General features: G+C 34.8%; 1 protein-coding gene across 1 annotated transcript in view; it reads left to right on the top strand.

Moving 5' to 3' along the window:
- The window catches only part of LOC114531264, a 30,405-nt gene extending 13,011 nt beyond the window's left edge, over nt 1-17,394 (top strand). The window contains exons 23-41 of the mRNA XM_028552903.1: nt 86-717; nt 992-1,145; nt 2,050-2,978; nt 3,116-3,257; nt 3,852-3,940; nt 4,430-4,475; nt 4,841-4,884; nt 6,023-6,091; nt 6,957-7,100; nt 8,766-8,945; nt 9,047-9,132; nt 9,778-9,934; nt 11,673-11,821; nt 12,336-12,419; nt 13,752-13,907; nt 14,986-15,108; nt 16,183-16,314; nt 16,563-16,625; nt 17,092-17,394. Coding sequence (XP_028408704.1) covers nt 86-717; nt 992-1,145; nt 2,050-2,978; nt 3,116-3,257; nt 3,852-3,940; nt 4,430-4,475; nt 4,841-4,884; nt 6,023-6,091; nt 6,957-7,100; nt 8,766-8,945; nt 9,047-9,132; nt 9,778-9,934; nt 11,673-11,821; nt 12,336-12,419; nt 13,752-13,907; nt 14,986-15,108; nt 16,183-16,314; nt 16,563-16,625; nt 17,092-17,308 — 3,596 coding nt within the window. The 3' untranslated portion in view covers nt 17,309-17,394. The remainder of the gene's footprint in view (nt 1-85; nt 718-991; nt 1,146-2,049; nt 2,979-3,115; nt 3,258-3,851; nt 3,941-4,429; nt 4,476-4,840; nt 4,885-6,022; nt 6,092-6,956; nt 7,101-8,765; nt 8,946-9,046; nt 9,133-9,777; nt 9,935-11,672; nt 11,822-12,335; nt 12,420-13,751; nt 13,908-14,985; nt 15,109-16,182; nt 16,315-16,562; nt 16,626-17,091) is intronic.
- The last annotated feature ends 1,320 nt before the right edge of the window (nt 17,395-18,714 follow it).

Genomic DNA, 18,714 nt, shown 5'->3' with positions numbered 1-18,714 from the left:
ATAACTTCGATATTTTTTTTATCGGATCATTTTATTTTGGAATATGCAAATTTAGGTGCTGATGGTTTGCGCTATGTTTTCGCAGGTGCTGAAAGCAACGAAGCTAAAACTGCTGAAGAGAATGAACGTTTTCGTTTTTCTATATCATATCCAAAAAGAGAAATCGCGAGTTTCAGAAAAAATGAGAGGCTTGATCTAATGGTAGATGAATATTGCAAAACACAACGTGGATTACAAAAGAAAAAAATGAAGGAGATAATTCACGCTAAATTGAACTCACTCAGCGTAAACTACAATAATGACTGTAATATATGTCAGGCAGAGTCAAAACTACGAGCATTCTTGCTTCAAAATAACGACACACTCATGAATGGAATTAGTCTCTATGCATCGTTGCTGACTCTTATGGCGCAAAATTCATTTCAACTCGATGACGAGAAAACGTTAAAGAGTCTTCTGACAAATTTAGAAAGGGTCGTGCAACCTTCTAACTTTTCGCGCATGTCTCGTGTTCGTCGAGATATGGAAACCGTAATCAGTTTGCTCCCCGCTTTCATTAAGAAGCTTAAAGACAAGAAGATAACAAATGTAGCCAAGCTACTTGCAAAAATCAAGACAGATCTGCAAAAAAAATCGGTGGCTAGAAATCTAAATAAATATCTGGGAAGCAAATGTTGGATGCAACATTATTTGTTGATATCTTCACTTAAAATGCAGGTAACGTTAGGTCAATTACTATTGTAGTTTCCAGGAATTATTACTCATTAGTGTAGCGAAAAACTCCCAATGCCCTAATGTCATATACCCTTCTTTGTTTGAAGGGCCGGGCATAGTATCTATGTATATCATATCAGTTTTAAAGTCTTAATGCAGTGGAATAGCATTCAATACTGACAACTTTGGTGAATTTCATTTCCATCACTGTAGTACTATTTTCAAACTTATATACGTATGGTAGATAATTAATTTCCGGTTTTTTTTGTTTTTTAAGGTCTTGGGCCAGGTCGATGAAGGTCTTCTCACAGCATTCTTGCAAGTTATCGATTGGTTATCAGCGTCTTTAAATCAGATGGGTTCGAGTCATCTGTGGAAATATGTTGTTACTGTTGTTGAGAGTCTAGTTCAAATTACAGGAGAATGTCAAGGTTGGTGGTCAACTTTTTACTGTTGGGGAAGGAAACATGTTAAAAAGATGAGTTGTGTGGCACTAAAAATGTAGCTACGTTCGCATATACATAATATACAGGAAATCGATCTCCTACATTCAAGGTCATTAGTGTTTTAGATAAATGTCGTATGGTTTACGAAATACTAGAGAGCGCTCAATTCCGTAGAACGGTCCAATTCCCATCTGCGGAAAGATGTGACTTTTTTTGCCAAACCATGCAATATTCGTTCATTTTCCAACGGAATGACGCGTACATGCATGGGTGTCATTTGAAAAAAAAACAAACTTAGCAATGATGTAAAATCAACTAATTTTGTCACATATATTCTGCATACAAATTGTTATTGTTACGACATAAAGTTCGGATGCAATTCACTTCTGACTTAAGGCTAATTTCCACTCCGGAAAACGAGCAGCGGGTCGTATCGGATCGGATTTTTTTCCGAGCTGGTCCGATCCATGAAGTGATTTCGGATCGGATCAAAAAAAAGTTAAAACTGTTTGAACTTTTTTTTATCCGGTCTCGGACGCTTTCGGATCAATATAAGCCAAAAATTTCAACAGACTGCGCACGCGCGGATTATCTTTCGTTCTAATCCGATGATTCCGATCCGATCCGCTGCTCGTTTTCCGGAGTGGAAATTAGCCTTTACGGAATGCAGTCATTATTTATATGCGGTATAGTGCTACAAATTGTTTTTTATTGACCGTTGTGTTTTTTCATACGAACAAAAAGTTTCTTCATCTTCGTATGTCACCCCAGCAATACGACTGAAAACGATTTTATCTTTCAATCACCCAATGTGATACTAATTTTTTTATGTATCTAATTAGTGTGATATAGTTTGTATATTAAGTTTTTATTGGCTTTCTTTGGACAGATCCTGCACGTAAAAAAGCAATCGATGGTCTATGCAATTTATATTCTGTTCTGCAAAAAGAGAAACTTAACGATTGTATGGGCATATTTCAACAACGCGCACGAGTTTTAGTTTTCAGTCAAGATATGAACACTCGGAGCTCCTTATTAGAAGGAGTTTTCAAAGAATTAGTTACAGATACGGAAGAGATGTGTAAAGAGAGACTTGAATTTGGCAAGGATTTGCCACTTAGTGCAATCGAGAGGAGACTTCACGGCGGGAAACACTCATGGATTTTTTCCGCGTATGCAGAGGGCTTCGAGGTAATTGTAAAGTGCTACAGGGAAACGCGGGCCGAACTTCTTAACAAGCGTCTTGGCTCACGACCAAGTTATTGTGAATACGAATGCAAAAATTTAATCGAGTTGCAACATCCAAACATCATACGGCTTATTGATTTTGACGAGCGTGTCAAGTGTGTGCTGTTAGAGCCTGTCTCAATTGGAAATCTGCTGAACTACCTGAGGAATCGCCGATCCGATGCACTTGGGCCCACGTTGACGGAGCTGTTGTGGATTGCTGTGAACATTGCAGATGCGTTAGAGTGTTTAGAACAAAAGGGCATCGTTCATCTGGCAGTGCAGGCGGGAAATGTTCTTCTCCATGAAAGAAATATTGCAAAATTAACAGGGTTTCAGTTCAGTCGAACACAGGAACAAATAGACGAATCTGGGGTGAGAAAAGCCATCGAAAAAAGGCATTTTAAATGGATGGATCCACAAGCACTCAGATTTGAATCTCCCAATTCGAAGACTGTGTCGTGGAGTTTTGGTGTCTTTCTTTATGAATTGCTGACCTTGGGTTGCGTTCCATACAACCACCACGGGTCATGTTCAGAACATGAGGATTTCAAAAGAAAACCGTTCACCTCGCTTGAAGCAAGAATTTTTGTAAGTGTAAAGTGACAAACATACTCCATACTTTTTATACCTTATGTTTCATACGAAAAGAAATTATGTTTCATACGAAAAGAAAATGTTATTTATAATGGTCACATTTTTAATCTTATTAATGTTAAATTTTACAGGTAATACGCGGAGGAAAATTAGGACGAGAACCTTGTATTCCCAAAGCCATATACTCAATCATAACAGAGAAATGTCTTCAAGATGATTATTCATCTAGAGCCTCGCCAGAAAAACTTAAAGAACTCCTTCGCAGTCAAATAGGTACGTAGCTATTCTGGTTAGTTGAACGATCTCTCGACGTTCAATTATAATTCAACCCCCCTCCGTGTATATTTTCATAGATGGTTTATGCTTGATAAAATGTCCAATAAAATTACGGGCTGCTAATTGGTCGACAGGAACACATATATTTCATTATTATACAGCTTCTGTGATCAATAGTTGAATTAATTGTAGTTGCACTCTTGCCCAAAAGCAATAAAAATCACTTTAGTATCTACTACTAGCACACCACCAGTCAAGACACAAAATATGATTATGAAGTTAAATTATGATATGAAGTTTAAATCATGATAAATTTTAATAATTTTTCAACTTTTTCAACTTTTACCATAAAATACATAGAGTAAAGGCTGGTTTACAGTATCAAAGTTTCTGTGGTCAAAATATCTTTGATCACAATATTTGTAATATTAAATCACAACTAAAATTTACCTTGATACTGAATCAACTTCCGTCGCGCATTGCGCGCTTGAAATCTAAAAGGGTTCCGGTCTATTTGTATGAGCGCCAACGCATGGTTACCTATACAAATCCTTCATCGTAACTTACTTATTTGTAACTTTTAATTCCTAGAAAATACAAAGGCATCCAAAAAAATCTGTGCTCCTCCAGAGTTAATCCTCGAGAAAGAAGACTTAAATCCAGAAAATTACAACCCAGGGGTTAGTATAGAGGTTTTATTAATTTTTCAACACAATAATAAATTTGGATTTTCGTTGAAAGATTTTTATTGAGCTAATAATATACGCGTAAAAGAAATTTTAAAACATTTTGGAAATTTCAATCCCCTCCCCTAACGACTTTCCGCAGCCATTGCATTAGGGTGTGAAGGGGAGTGGTGGTTGTCCCGAGTGACATTTATACGTCTGCTGGGAACATTCTGTTAGTTTAAATACGATAAAAAATATTTTGTCGACTCGCATTGTTAAAAAGACTTCAGTAGGATTCAAGATATCTGCGTAAGATGACCGATGTTGCATGGTCATGAGGTGTACGAACCCAGGTTCATGCACAACTAAAGAAGCAAGCATCGTGTTTCGACATAACCACAAGCTTGCAAACAGTGATTATATTTCTTAACTGTTAATTCTTTTCATTATTTCTTATCAGTGTCGCAATTTATTTCTGCATTTTCTGTTTAATTTTGTTAGATCGACGATGATGACGATTTTCCCTTTGCTCATCTAGATGTTTTAGGTACTTTCACGGTTCTTTTTTCAATATGTTCTTACATTTTTTCAATATATTCTGTTTCTAAACTCTTGATTCATTCGCTTCCCATAACCATGAAGAATCCAACTTTGTCTGCTTCCATTTGAGGTTATGCAGCCGTTCTGTTATCATCATTCGAAGCTGTTGTCATTCGAAAACGTTTCCAGTTAGGTCCATTCTTCCGAAAAACCTTCAACATTTAAATAAATTCATATATTAAAAAATGAAGTATACCAAATCTAGTAGACTAGTTGTGACCTTAACAACTAGCGCTACACAAATATATTTACGGACGTGAATTTACACCTCCTACCATTGTAGAACTGTCGTTAATTACGTTTCAATTGCAGAACACGTTTGGAATGAAAAATACCATTGCGATGACAGTTTTGAGGTACCATTTATGTTAAATAGACAACAAAAATAGAATTTGCACTCACATACGAAATCCGCAACTCTGATTGCAAATAGCAATCCTCAAATTTTCCCAAAATGTACACGTCATGCACGCCACGACACATGCTGGGCTGATTTCTGTCGTTTTAGTTGGAATTTGTTGCCTTTTAATTGATATAAATTATTATTGAAACAGATAGAATGGTAAAATGTGCTACCGGGATTCTCCTGCGCTCTTGTACTGAATTTTTTGTAACACCTGATCAATATTTTTTGCGAGGCAGACATTGTTTTTGAAACAGACGCGATGGCGACGTTTCTAAGGACAACTCCTACAACGAAATGGTCTAAACTTAGAGCATTTGTACAAAAGTATTGAGTAAAATGGTTTTCTTATGATGGCTTCTGTGCAAGCAATGGAAAAGGTGACATTGATGTAATGTTCAAAGGAAATGAATGCTTAAAACTAGGCGAAAGACGGCAGAAAGACAGCAAATACAAATTATGAAGAAGATAATGTTTCATCAAGTTTTGTATATTAATAGACGACACATTACATAAACAACACATTTGCTTATTAAACATTAGTTTGTTGTTTACCAACTCGTCCAGTAAAAAACAGGCATCACGCACTGCAAAAATATTAATCACGTGGTACAAAAAATTAAAAGAATGCGGGAGAATCCCGGTAGCACATTTTACCACTCTACCTGTTTCAATAATAATAAATTTATTTTAAAATCAATTGTCATCTCCGCAAATGCCAAAACATTAGTGAAACCACAGATTAGCTATATATATATATATATATATATATATATTATTATATATATATATATATATATATTATATATATATATATATTATATATATATAATATATATAATATATATATTATAATTATTATATATAATATTAGCATATCTGTGGTGAAACGGCAAAGATCATAACAAAAATGACGTATATCATGCAATAAACACTGCCAAGCAAGATGGCTGCCTTGGGATATTTTTATTACTGAGATGGACACCTGTCCATTATTTATCTATGCCATCATGCATAGGCATCTGCATTATGATCCAGTTAAATTCCTTTTCATTGATCCAGACTTTCATGCATAAAAATCTTTTCTTCAGGAAGGATACAACAATGCAGATCCTTCTCATTATGGACCAGTTTTGTGTGCAATAAAACGGAAACTGGAGGTATGTACATCGGAAGCCCATAAATCTGTCTGTGACTGAGTCTTCGACTACATTGTTTACGCGCGCGGTCAGCTTTACACTGACTCGTACTCGAGAAATAATAAAATAGAGGTAAATTAAGATACCTTTACTAAACTACTAAATTTCGTAAATTTTCGTATAAATTTTCGTATAAATTTTCGTATAAATTTTCGTATAAATTTTCGTAAATTTTCGTAAATTTTCGTAAATTTTCGTAAATTTTCGTAAATTTTCGTAAATTTTCGTAAATTTTCGTAAATTTTCGTAAATTTTCGTAAAGTTTCGTAAATTTTCGTAAAGTTTCGTAAATTTTCGTAAAGTTTCGTAAATTTTCGTAAAGTTCGTAAATTAAAAGCCAATGAAATAATGCCTTCGTGATTCAAACCAAAACTCAAAAGCCGCTATCAGGCAATTTGCATCACGCATGGTCACAACAAAAAATTTAGCAAATTTGTAAAAAAATGTGCCGATTCTTCGATACTTGCAGTGTCGTTTACGACAAAAGAAATGGCTAGTAGTTTAGTTGTTTTCTTCGAAATTAAGTCACCAACCTTATCAATGTATAGTATATAGTATATATACAGTCAGTATAAAGCTGACTGCGCGCGTAAACAATGTAGTCGAAAACTAAGTCACAGACATATTTCCTAAGTATATACATGTTTATTAATAACAAGGTCAATGAAATGAGGGTATAGGCATAGCATCATATAGGATTGTTGCAAAAAAAACTGCACATATTTGATAAATGAATCTACCATGGGTAATTTAGAAAATGCAGCTATATTATTGTTGCTATATTAATGTGCGATGGATAGCTAATTTTCAATTCCATTTCATGTAGGGTAATGAACACAAAGAAATCTGTGTGCTAGAATACATACCATTCAAAGCTATAAAACTGGTCGAAAAATTGAAAACTTTGGATTGTCCGGAACTTATTAAAGTTATCGCGGTCAATCCATACGGTCCGCATACATTGGAAATGGTTAGTATAGTCACTTTTTACTTTTGCGGGTAAAATAAAAAACGGCCGTCACGTCAAATAAAAAACGGCTTGCGCACAAACGACAATAAACAAGGCTTATCTTGTTTCTTTATTAATATCAGTATATTTTTCGCCTAATTAATATGACATTTAAGAAACTTTCAAGACAGATTTCCAACGATTTTCCATAAAATCAACGTTTGCAGTGCAATCATGTGATCGATATTTACGTATTCATATTAGCCATTTCAACAATCTCGAAACCAGAGCCCGCGATCAAATCGAGCATGGTACTGGGGTCCGCAAAACATCTATGGACTGTTTGGAGGGACAGGAAATATAGGTCTGAAATCATTTGTCTCTCGATGCACAGTTTATGTTTAAGTTTAATACGACTATTTATTCAGTCCATAGATCCTTTGCGGTTCGCTACTAGACTCAGTGCCCTGCTCGATTGGGAAATGCATGGTTAATTATTTCCGGGTGACAGCATACATGTACATAGTAAAGTAGAAACAAAATCCGAATAGACAAGACATCTTTGAAACTGTAAATGAATCAAGTAAGATACAGGTTGACAGTTAATTTCAAAGTTCTCTGAGTAATCATTCGCCTTATGATCGTTTCAGAAGAAACGTGAAACATTTCATGCATTGATTTTATTTCATTTTATAAATTGCTCTATTAAATTTTGATATCGAGCACTCTTTCATCTTGGATACTTCACTGATTGTATATATATATATATATATATATATATATATATATATATATATATATATAATTATATATACTGCACAGAGCCGTTTAATGTTAGAATGCTCTTTCAACATACACAGCATGTATACAATGAAGAATGATATAGACCTATAAACCGCCGAGTCCATTTTTCAACTCGCTTTACCTGCGGTAGCCAGAGTAATTATCGAATTGAAGTGAATAAGTTTTTAGCAATCAGGTATATAATCCATCGGAATTATCGCTACTCTGGTTTTAATTAATGAAAGTAATCGCCACACAAAGATTACATTCACGACCTAACGTTTCGATAACTCCGGTCTAGTGTCATCAGGGGTGATCTGATGTTGAATTAAACGTTGATCTTATACTCTCAATTACAACATGACGTCATCTACCAATGAGATATTCTATGGGCAAGTAGCTTCCGTAATCCCTATTTATAGGACACAAATAATTTCCAGAAAAACCGTGAAGATTTAACTTTATATGTATAGCTAATGCAGATGAAGGAAGTGCGTTGCCATTGGCCAATCCATTATTGGAAAAAAATGTATATATTTTTATGTTAGCATGTTAGCATGCTTATAAGTTTCTAATCAAAAGCAGATAAATCTTTTGCTGGTATGGACGATCGGAGCTATATATAAGACATTTTAATTTAAGTCCCATTTACACTATACACTCGATATATTGGCACTGCACTGCTAAAATGGGTACCGTGCCCATTTCACCCATGCCCGGCCTTTGTTTTGGTGGCCTAAACACTAATAAAATTGGGCACGGGTACCTATTTTAGCCGTGCCGTGCCGTACCAATAAATTGAGTGTGGTGTAAACGGGGCATTATGGCCATGCAACTGAAGAGAAAGGACGCGTAAACCTCTTGAATATATGCGCTGACTTAAATAAAAAAATAATTTTTCAGATTTCCGAAAGCTTTCCGCTGGGTAATGTTCTGGATGCGATGCTTCAAATTCCCCTGCTTCGTGGGTCGTATAATTCGTACATTCATCAAGCTGCGAAAGCCGTTGCCTATCTCCACACACACGGAATCGTGCATGGAAGTTTAAAAGTTGAAAACTTTCTGTTGGTCAGTTTTGACAAGGTAGGAGTATCACACATATCTCGTTATTATTGAATGTTTGACCAAACTTATGTATTGTGTTCATTAATATATTGTTTTTCATCATTATCAATTCTAATTAGATCAAACTAGGCCGTCTTGGAATGTCTATTGGAGAGGTGGATCCGAATGCGATATACTGCGAACCTATTGATAAAGATCTTCGATGGTAGCTATACAGTGTATACTGACTTTGCGGTTACTTACAACTGTTTGCTGCATTATTAAAATAATACCTGCCGACTAAAATCTTAAAAATGACATCGCACACGCCAGAATTTAGTCGACCAACAAAAGCGTGTCCTGTGCGCTTGGCTTTATGTGGTACATGTGTATAGTTTATCATTCTTCGATTAATTAGCAAATGTTAAACCCAGAAATTAAAACTTATTGTTATATAGGTTCTGTGTATTTTAAATGTGATTCGTTCATTCGTAGTCACATAACTTTAAATAAATGCAATGTTTCCCGCCAGGGAAACAAGTGAAAAATTGTTGCCCGCTTCTTGTCATAACAAAGTAAAGTGGGGTTTTTTTAAATGTTTTTGTTCCTATATAACAAAACACTTAATGTACACTATCTCGGGAAATAGTGAGAAAACTCACTATTTTCCTCGAGAGCATACATTAAGTGCATAATGAAAGTTCGCCTAATTGATGACGGATGCGTGAAATGCAATTTGAATTTTAGTCTTCCCATGCTGCATCAGACATAAAGCTATATACAAAACGTGATTACATTATGGTTGTTATAATTTGCAGTTCAGCTAGCTTATGAAATGGTATAAGAAAGCTTGCATGGATTTTTTTTTCAGGAATGCTCCAGAAGTTTTAAAATATGGTTACTACTCCCAAACAAGCGATATTTGGTCCTTAGGAGTTGTTATTTGGGAGTTTATGAAAATTGCAAACAGTTCACCAGATGCGAAGAGACAAGATGTTCTCCCATACAGCAATATACCGGATAATGAGGTATATACATTCATTATTGGCCTGCACTATTTATAAAACTTTGTTTAAAACCGATAACTCATAACCCCATGGTAATGCAGCATGATATTGAAGGAAGCGATGAAGTTCGGGGTCTTTACAGACTTTACTGTTGAATAAATACCGATCGCGTGTCTTTTAACTTGTTCATACGCTAATCAGACCGTATTCTTTTGTTACACGGAGGTTTCTACATTACATATCAAAGCCAACGTTGCATGTTTACTTTCAAAAAGAGAGATGAGGATTTGAAAATCAATTCTGCTTGTGATTATACGATTCTTCAAGTTCAATATTTTTAACTGAATGTATTTTTTCACGAATGTATTGACATTAAATACTAAGGCGTACATGTAAACTAGATCGTGCTTCACTAGTCCTGTTTCAATAGCACAAGAACTGTGATGGAGCCTTATATCACACAGAAAGCGTTCATTTCGATAAGAAACGAAGAAACGAAGAAACGAAGTATTTTAAAGAAGCTGCCACTACCCAAATAAACAGATAAGAAAACTCCCATAGAATTGCCACTAGCTTCAACCTGTCAAAAATGGTTCAGGCGCCGATTATATCAATCGCCGTGTGACAAAAAATCTTAGGGATCACAAAAGATCAACAATTGGAATTGAAATTTATATTGAACTCTTTTTGCGAAAAAAACAAGTTGAAAGGGTCATTCATAATATCTTCCAGCCATGATGTTTTTCAATAATTATAATGGTGCACACGAGCGTCGTTTTCCAGCGTTTTCAAAATCGTTTTTGACTTTTGTCCATGGATTTTAAAACATTTTCATTCCTGATCGTGCCTCCATGGCTTCTCGACTGATTTTTGGGTGCATTTGCTTCGCTTTCGGTTTTTGCGTTTGCTTCCACTTCCGGGTTTTGTACTAATTTGTCCTGATAATGTTTGTTCTAAAATTTGTTCTAATAATGTGTCCTAATTTCATGTGCTTTCCGTATTTTGTGACAATAAGCTGTTGTTCCGTCACAATACACAGGTTTAATCAAAATACCGCGGGTCGGAATTATAACTATACTACCCCTACACGCTTCACACTGGCCCACGAATACCAACCAGTATTGGAGTTATTAGAGTCGGTAAACGTGTTTATATCTGTTAATTTATCCATCCGCTTCAACCTTAAACCGAAAAACTGAAGCAAAAAACAAAGTGTTTTACGCCATTTTTAGCGCCCTATCGCTAAAAATAATGGAGATTTCCATATACTCATGCATGTATTCCTGCGCTCGATGCTCCAACATGCATTTTGGCGAAGAAAATGCGAAAGTTTCCCATTCTATCTAACGCCGATGAATAATTGTGTAGATGTAGATTTCCAAAAGACATATACGTAAATTTTTGACAATTTAGTTCCCAGTAGTATGATTATTCATTTCCTAAAAATTTGACAGTTTTCACAGTTGATGAGCACCACTTAGTGCACTAAATTTATTGGCACGGCATCGCTAAAATTGGTAACCGTATCTAATTTTATTAGTATTCGGACTATCAATACAAAGGCCAGGCAGGGATAAACTGGGCACAGTACCGATTCTAGCCGGCCGTACCGCCCGACAAATTAAGTCGCAAAATCAATCATTTCTTGCCACGACTGTTCTTTGGTATATTTATCATCATCATCATAAATTATCATCATCAATGTTTATCATACATATATAATATTGTACATTTAACACCACTGCAATTAATTTTAAAGGTATTCAACGTGGTGATAAACGGAAACATGCTTCAAAATCCAGATCCAACTCGTCCATTTTTGTATCACGTCTACAACAGATGTTGTGATTGCGATGCAAAAAATCGCCCGAAAGCGACAAATGTTGCCCATTTAATGAAGAACCATAAGTAAGTAAAATAATAAATTATATATAAATGACAAACTATTATGAAAATTAGTTTTTCTAAAAATCAAAAATCAAAATTTTACGCATTAAAACATATTTATTACCATTCAGAAGTTGGATATTCTTTCCAAAAGACTCGATAATGCGCTAAATGTGCATGTAAAAGTCTTGAATATAATAATTATGTTTTGAGTCTCACTCATATATTTCCCTAAATTTCCTATATATTTCTAAATTGCCGCCAAAATAACATACGAAAATTTTTCATTTGTGAAGAATGTCGTATACGGCTAATGAAATTGCGTGATATTAATTTACTCAGTAAAATACGATTTTTATTTCATCATTCTGCTGTGCATAGTCTCTATACACATATAATAAATTATTGTATTGGGGAAGGATCGACTAACAACAGACACTAAAATATTAGCATAGTAGGACAGGACTGTATTGTCAGGCCGCTAGCTACGCCACGGCTAATTACCGTTATTTTTAATAATCGTTTCTTTCTTTAGGGATAACTTTTTATTACAAAGACCTTTACCTATAATTCCTGGAGAGACAAACATGTCAAACTTGTATGCTCCTCTTGGCGGAAGGTAAGCATGAAATCAGAACATTTCACTTGTCTCTTTGTTTCTTTTTCGGCAGCGAACTAGCTGCGATTACAAATAAATTTTCAGTCAGCTTATGTACGATCACAAATCGACACAGACCGAACGCAATGCGACAACGCGACGCGAAATTGCAGTTTTGAAAAGCATATAAATTAGATAAATTCTGGAAGTGAAGTTTGGAATATATGGCCAGAGCAGTCAAAATGCATTATCCTTAAGGATTACAAAAGAATAATTATTTTGATAGGTAAAAAGTTATTTGCGTTTGGAAAAGTAAAAACTTTGAAAAACCGTGTTAATTGCCAAATCGTTTTCTGTCTCTGCGGGCCTTAACACTCAATTCGACTGCTTGTTTACAAGCATGGAATAAAGTTTGGTCTGAAAAGGCCGTGATAGCTAATCAAAATGGTTGTCGCCTGTATACTAATTTGCATCTCATCCATACATCATAGCTTCGAGTTTTTCTGTAATATACATTGAGTGAAAATACAAATATAACCACAGACTTCGAACGCTATTTGCCGCCGACGTCTTGACCGATAGAGAAGCTGTTTAGCCACGTTTTTGTTTACCTTAGGTATTTTTGCAATCCACTAAATTGAGAAATATATTGCTCAAAGTTTTAGCCGTGTTTTCTCAGCAAACGTATTAAGGCCTTTGACCACACACCTAGGTGGGCAGGATGCCAGGGTCCCTCTCCCTCCAGATACACATTTCAACACAATCAGTGGATCAAATCGGGGATGATACTTAAGGAAAGTAATTCGATCATCAAAACAATGCGATGGACGGCTCTACTATTGATTTAGAGGTCAGCAAACAGTGGGCAAGTTACTGAGAGCTCGAAACGGTGATTTTAAGCCTTGTATTTTTGCTAGGTATATGTATTTTATAGTAAAGGTTGAAGGCCATTGTTAAAATCTGTATACATTCGACACTCATCATGACCCAAATTTCTGGTAACGCTTGTCATTTGAATACCACTCATCTAGAGCTTAGGATCACTTTTTGTGTATGCTATACGATTAAGTTTTGCTAATACCTCGAATTGTTCGCTAACACAGAAAATTTGCTAATACTTTTTGAAAACTAAAAATGTTGCGTCTTCAAAACATATGTATGGGCTGTAAACAAGGTAGTAACTTTATGATGCGGCTCTGGTAGCGGCGCTTTATGATGCGGCATATACCTTTATTATCTATAAGATTGGTGACAGCGAGTTTGAAGAATGAGATGCAAGGAAATAATATTTGTCTATTTTGGAGGAAATATACAATACACCCATCCTAACGGTGTAATACCACGTTATTACAGGACGGAGAGCACAGAAAATATATACCAAAAATACCTTCCTGTTGTTGATTCACATGGCAATGGTGAATACTCAGAAGACGCGAGATCAAATGTTCATGGCGGCAACTTGCAAGAGGCATGTGGTCATCCTTGTAGATTTACGACGAATACGAGCAGGTATATGTACAACGAGATGAGCAAAAAATGTTTATGAACATTCCTTTGTTCAGACGATTTTAGGTGGCTGTCTACAGTTCTCAAAGAATAGTCATTTTGCGCACCTCGACGTTCAATCTAATTTAATTCGAGTATATACACAGAAATAACCCTATGAGCGTTTTTATGGAGTTGTGTCGATCGTTTGCACTTTACTGCGCTTTATTTTTTGTACTTTTATACCGCACTTTTTTGTCTCACTTCACCAATCAAACGACAATACATCTTTTTTTTTCCTTCGGTGAATTTTTCTAAATTTTGTCGGAAGATATCGTCGACACTTCCCGTGTCTTCTATAATGATCGTAATGATCATGATAATGTGGTTGCCATGGCAACCATAATGTTCGGAATAGTCATAATAATCATAATGATCATAATCATCATGATAATGTGGTTGCCATGACGACCATAATGTTCATGATAATCATAAAAATCATAATGATCATAATGATCATGATAATGATCATGATTGGTCTCATCATCTGTAAAAACTTTAAATATAGAAATTGCACATTGATCACATTCACCAAAATTTAGCAAACGAGTACCCTTAATTACACCGTTAAAAAGCTGAAATTCCTGATACAAAACAAAACTCGCTTTGACATGTCTATAGGGTAAATAGAGAATAATACGTGGAAATTTAATACGTAATTTCACGTGCTCATTTCGTTAGCTTTTCATGGACTATTTTAAATTTAATTGTGATAGATTATCACGGTGTACAAGACAGATTGCGTCTACCTAGGGTAAAATTGGAAGCTGCAAAGAAGTCATTTTACTACAGGATGTCCCAATAAAACCGGGACCAGCATTATATGTATTAATTATGTACTCGCTGAAATTAAATTAACATTTACATAATCATTTTTCACTGTAGTTTAAAACTTAACAAGGCTATGCCTTATAAAGACGCTTCTCGTCCAATCAGCACGTATGTTGTGTAATTCGTTCGGAATTTTTTTACAACATTTGCATGGTAAGAACTAAGAAAATGGTTGAGTTTAAAAGATGAGCCAATATAAATTGTTTTGCAGGACGGAAGAAGACATGCACCTCACTCGTGGTACAATAGAGGACAAGGAATCAGAAGATGTTAATGACGAGGTACAAGAGGCACACGATGCTTGTGGAATTACTGCGAGCGAAGATATACCGGGGTGAGCTTTGTGCTAATTTTCATTTTACCTTACATAATATATAATAGCCCTTGCGTTTTGCTATAAATACATTGAGTGGGAACAGCTGCCGGACAATTTAGTCCCGCTATGCTATATAATATTTTGGTGTTCATTTTCTGCGAAAACGATGAATTTCTAAATAAATGTGTAGTGATAAAGTAAAACGATAAATTTCTAAATAAATGTGTAGCAATAATGTAAGCAACTTCAAGCAAGGTTAACGGCGACGTTGCGCGTTTTTGTATAAGTTATTGGCATGCGTGAGTCGAAGACGAGTTGAAACTGGTAACTAGCAAACGTTGGAAACTTAAGACTAGCTAAATTAGCAATACATACATGAAAAATCCCCTTGCCTATTCAAAGCAATTAAACATATATATATTTCGAATAGGCAATAGTGAAAAGGTATAGTACCCGTATCTATGATTACCATCCATTTAAATTAGTTTTTGTCTGAAGGCGTTTTTTATCCTTCCTTTCCATCAATTTTAAGAGTCAGTTCTCTGTATATTTTCAAAATGACCTGAGATCAAAAATATAATTTTCCAAGAGTTTTAAAGAGTTTCCAAGAGTTTTCCAAGTTTTAAAACGAAATGCGGACAATAACCCAAATTTTTAATGAGTCAATCGCACGCTATAGTTATTAGTTACCACTCGTCTTCAACTCACTGACTGGTTTGAAATTTTGAAACTCACAACAGTACTGCAAAGTATCACAAAAATTTTGCACTGAAAATGCAAATGTGCACCATTGCCCCTTAGATATTACGGCAGTAAAAATTATCTTTGTCTATTTTGAAAGATTAGAAAGAAGATTATTGTCATATCCCTTTAAGCCTGGTTTCCATTTAGTCATAATTGTCGTGAGCAAGTCATTTCCACCGATGGGAAATAGTCCGCATCTAAATTTGTATTTATTTGCGTACTTAAATCGGTCATTGGGGACTGCACACACATAGAAATGTTCTTTCACATCAGCTACCTTGACATGTGCACTAAATGGAAACCTGGAATCCTAGGCTTAGCTTTCAGTAATTAATCGTGTACCTTTAGAGACGAGTCAAGTCATGAATACTCCGAAGTATATGATGATGATGAGCTTAAAACTGATAATGAAGAGAAGTATAAAGAAGGCGATCATTCACGAAGGCCGAATGTGCTGTTACGATTTTATTCCCAAGAATGGTAAATCTCTCTTTGATTATCACTGAATGGTTAAATATAGTTCGTTCGTATTATTATTCAAGTTATTTTAAACAGAAAGCTTTAGCGTAAGCGCTGTTTTGATGAAAATTGTGGCCAGAACAATCCTTAGAGATATTAGGTTATCATAAATAATATCAATTTCATATTAATCTGGAAAATTTTCAAGTGTCAAGCGGGAATTGAATTTACATCCTTGGGCATCTAGAGCCTGTCTATTTTTAATTTAGGGTGGAGGAGGGTATTCATGAAGATGACATTGGAAGAACAAATACACATAAAGATAAAAAGAGGTAGATTTATAATATAGAAAAATTATAAAGTGAATAAAACGCATATACTAGCACATGCATGTATAGACTTGTAAAAAACATTATAGAAATTCCGTAAAGAGTAAACAGTTTGAAAAATATAATTTTTCAGGAAAAGATGATGCCCATAATTTAGTCGAAAAGTCGAGAATTATATTTTTCAAAATGTTTACGCTTTACGGAGTTACTATATTGTTTTATATTTTATTAAAATACTCAGTTGTTTCCGTGATTTTAAGACTTGTGCATGCATATAGCGTTAATAATTATATACCGTAGTTTTAACAAAAAAAACGCATCCATCCCTCCTGCCCTTCTAAAGTGTAACCCCGTGCATCAAAATGTATATTGGTCTTAAATTCATAAATGCGACATTTGATATATTGCTTTGAACCAAATGTATACAAGAAAGACTGTACCATTGTTCAACACTTAGTGTACCTTATAGTGACGCGGCCACTGAAGAGGATTGGATGGAACAAGACTCATCGCATTCTTCAAATATACAACCGAATGAGCAACCGAGTGAGCAACTGAATCAGCAAGCAAATGAGCACATGACTGACCTACGAGAGCCTAAAGGAGAAGTTGACACCGATATTGCTGAGAACATTGGTAGTGAAGGTCACGTTAAAAATGTGCTGGCAATTTTTTCTAAAGAATAGTAAAATTAATGCTTGGCGGATGACACTTCGATCTATGTTGGAAAGGTCATTTGTTTGTATACTTCATTGCCATTCCTCAGTTTCGCTAAAAGGTTCATATAATCATACAAGGCACTATTCTTATATAATCCTTAAAATAATTAATATACAAGTGCTGTGTTTTTTTAAAATTTGCGTAAAGCATGTATACAGTTTATATTATGTAAGGCCAGTTATTTCGAATTGTGGACATCCTACAAGAGTACCAAATAATTTAATCTAGTGCCGATGGTATACTTATAACGAGTATTATTATATTATTTAAAGCACTACCGCTTTTTTATAGCTCCAATGAAAACAGCATTTTAATAGATGCACTGACTACAGTATTTTAATAGATGCATATCCTTTCATGTAATTCTGCTTGGGAAAAGGTCACTCCAATTGTTTCAGCAAGAGATCTTGGTACACAATTAGATTTCACACTAAGTTTTCATGAACATATATGAAAAACTGTTTCAACTTGTATTCCAAGCCTATGTCAGATAAATAGGGTTAACCACCTATTTGATTCTAAAACTTATTTTTGTAAAGTATCACTGGTAATAACCAGTTTCAGTGAGGTCTACTGTATATATATATATATATATATTATAATATATATATATATATATAATATATAATATATAATATATATATAATTAAATTATATAATAATGTTTATATAATAATATATATAATATATATGTGTTATATATATATAATATATATATATATATATAATATATATATATATATATATATATATAGTGCTCGATATCAAAATTAATAGAGCGATTAAAATAAAATCAATGAAATATTACAAAATTTTGAATATATTGTTCGCTACACTGTGTGTTTCACTCTGTGTTTCTTCGATTATCACGCGAATGATTACTCTAGAGCAGTTAAAGTTTGTGTGAGACGTTTTGCGTGCTTGTGCTGATACAATTCAAAAATTGCGCGCGCGTTTAAAGTTTTTTGCGCTGAATCTGTTTTTATGTCTACATTTTGCGAAAAGTTAATTCACTTTTTTTGTTTAATGTGTTCTCCTTCGAGGATTTAAAAATTGCCATTTTTTCCTCCAGGCACAGGTTGCATGACCATCCGCCCGCTGAGTAAGCCGAAACGCATTTGATGATTGTCCACTTGATGTTGAATGGTTTGTTTAGTCTTTTTAGATTCCATGTGTGCTTTGATAGTTCGGTTTTGCATTCATATATAGGCTGGGTTGTTTATGGATTTCTTGTGGTTGTAGTATCTGGTCTTGAACGTACCAGCTGTTACACCGATGTAGTTCTTCGACTCAGGAGGATTTGTAGTTGTAATCTCGGCATTATATATAATGTCTATAGACGAGGCTTTCAGTTAGGCATTTACCAAGGAGT

The sequence above is a fragment of the Dendronephthya gigantea genome, unplaced genomic scaffold, assembly GCF_004324835.1.
Source record: "Dendronephthya gigantea isolate DGI-Jeju-01 unplaced genomic scaffold, DenGig_1.0 000070F, whole genome shotgun sequence".
In the NCBI taxonomy this organism is placed as follows: Eukaryota; Metazoa; Cnidaria; class Anthozoa; order Malacalcyonacea; family Nephtheidae; genus Dendronephthya; species Dendronephthya gigantea.
Note: the sequence above shows the minus strand (reverse complement) of the source record. Positions and strands in the feature narration are given on the sequence as shown.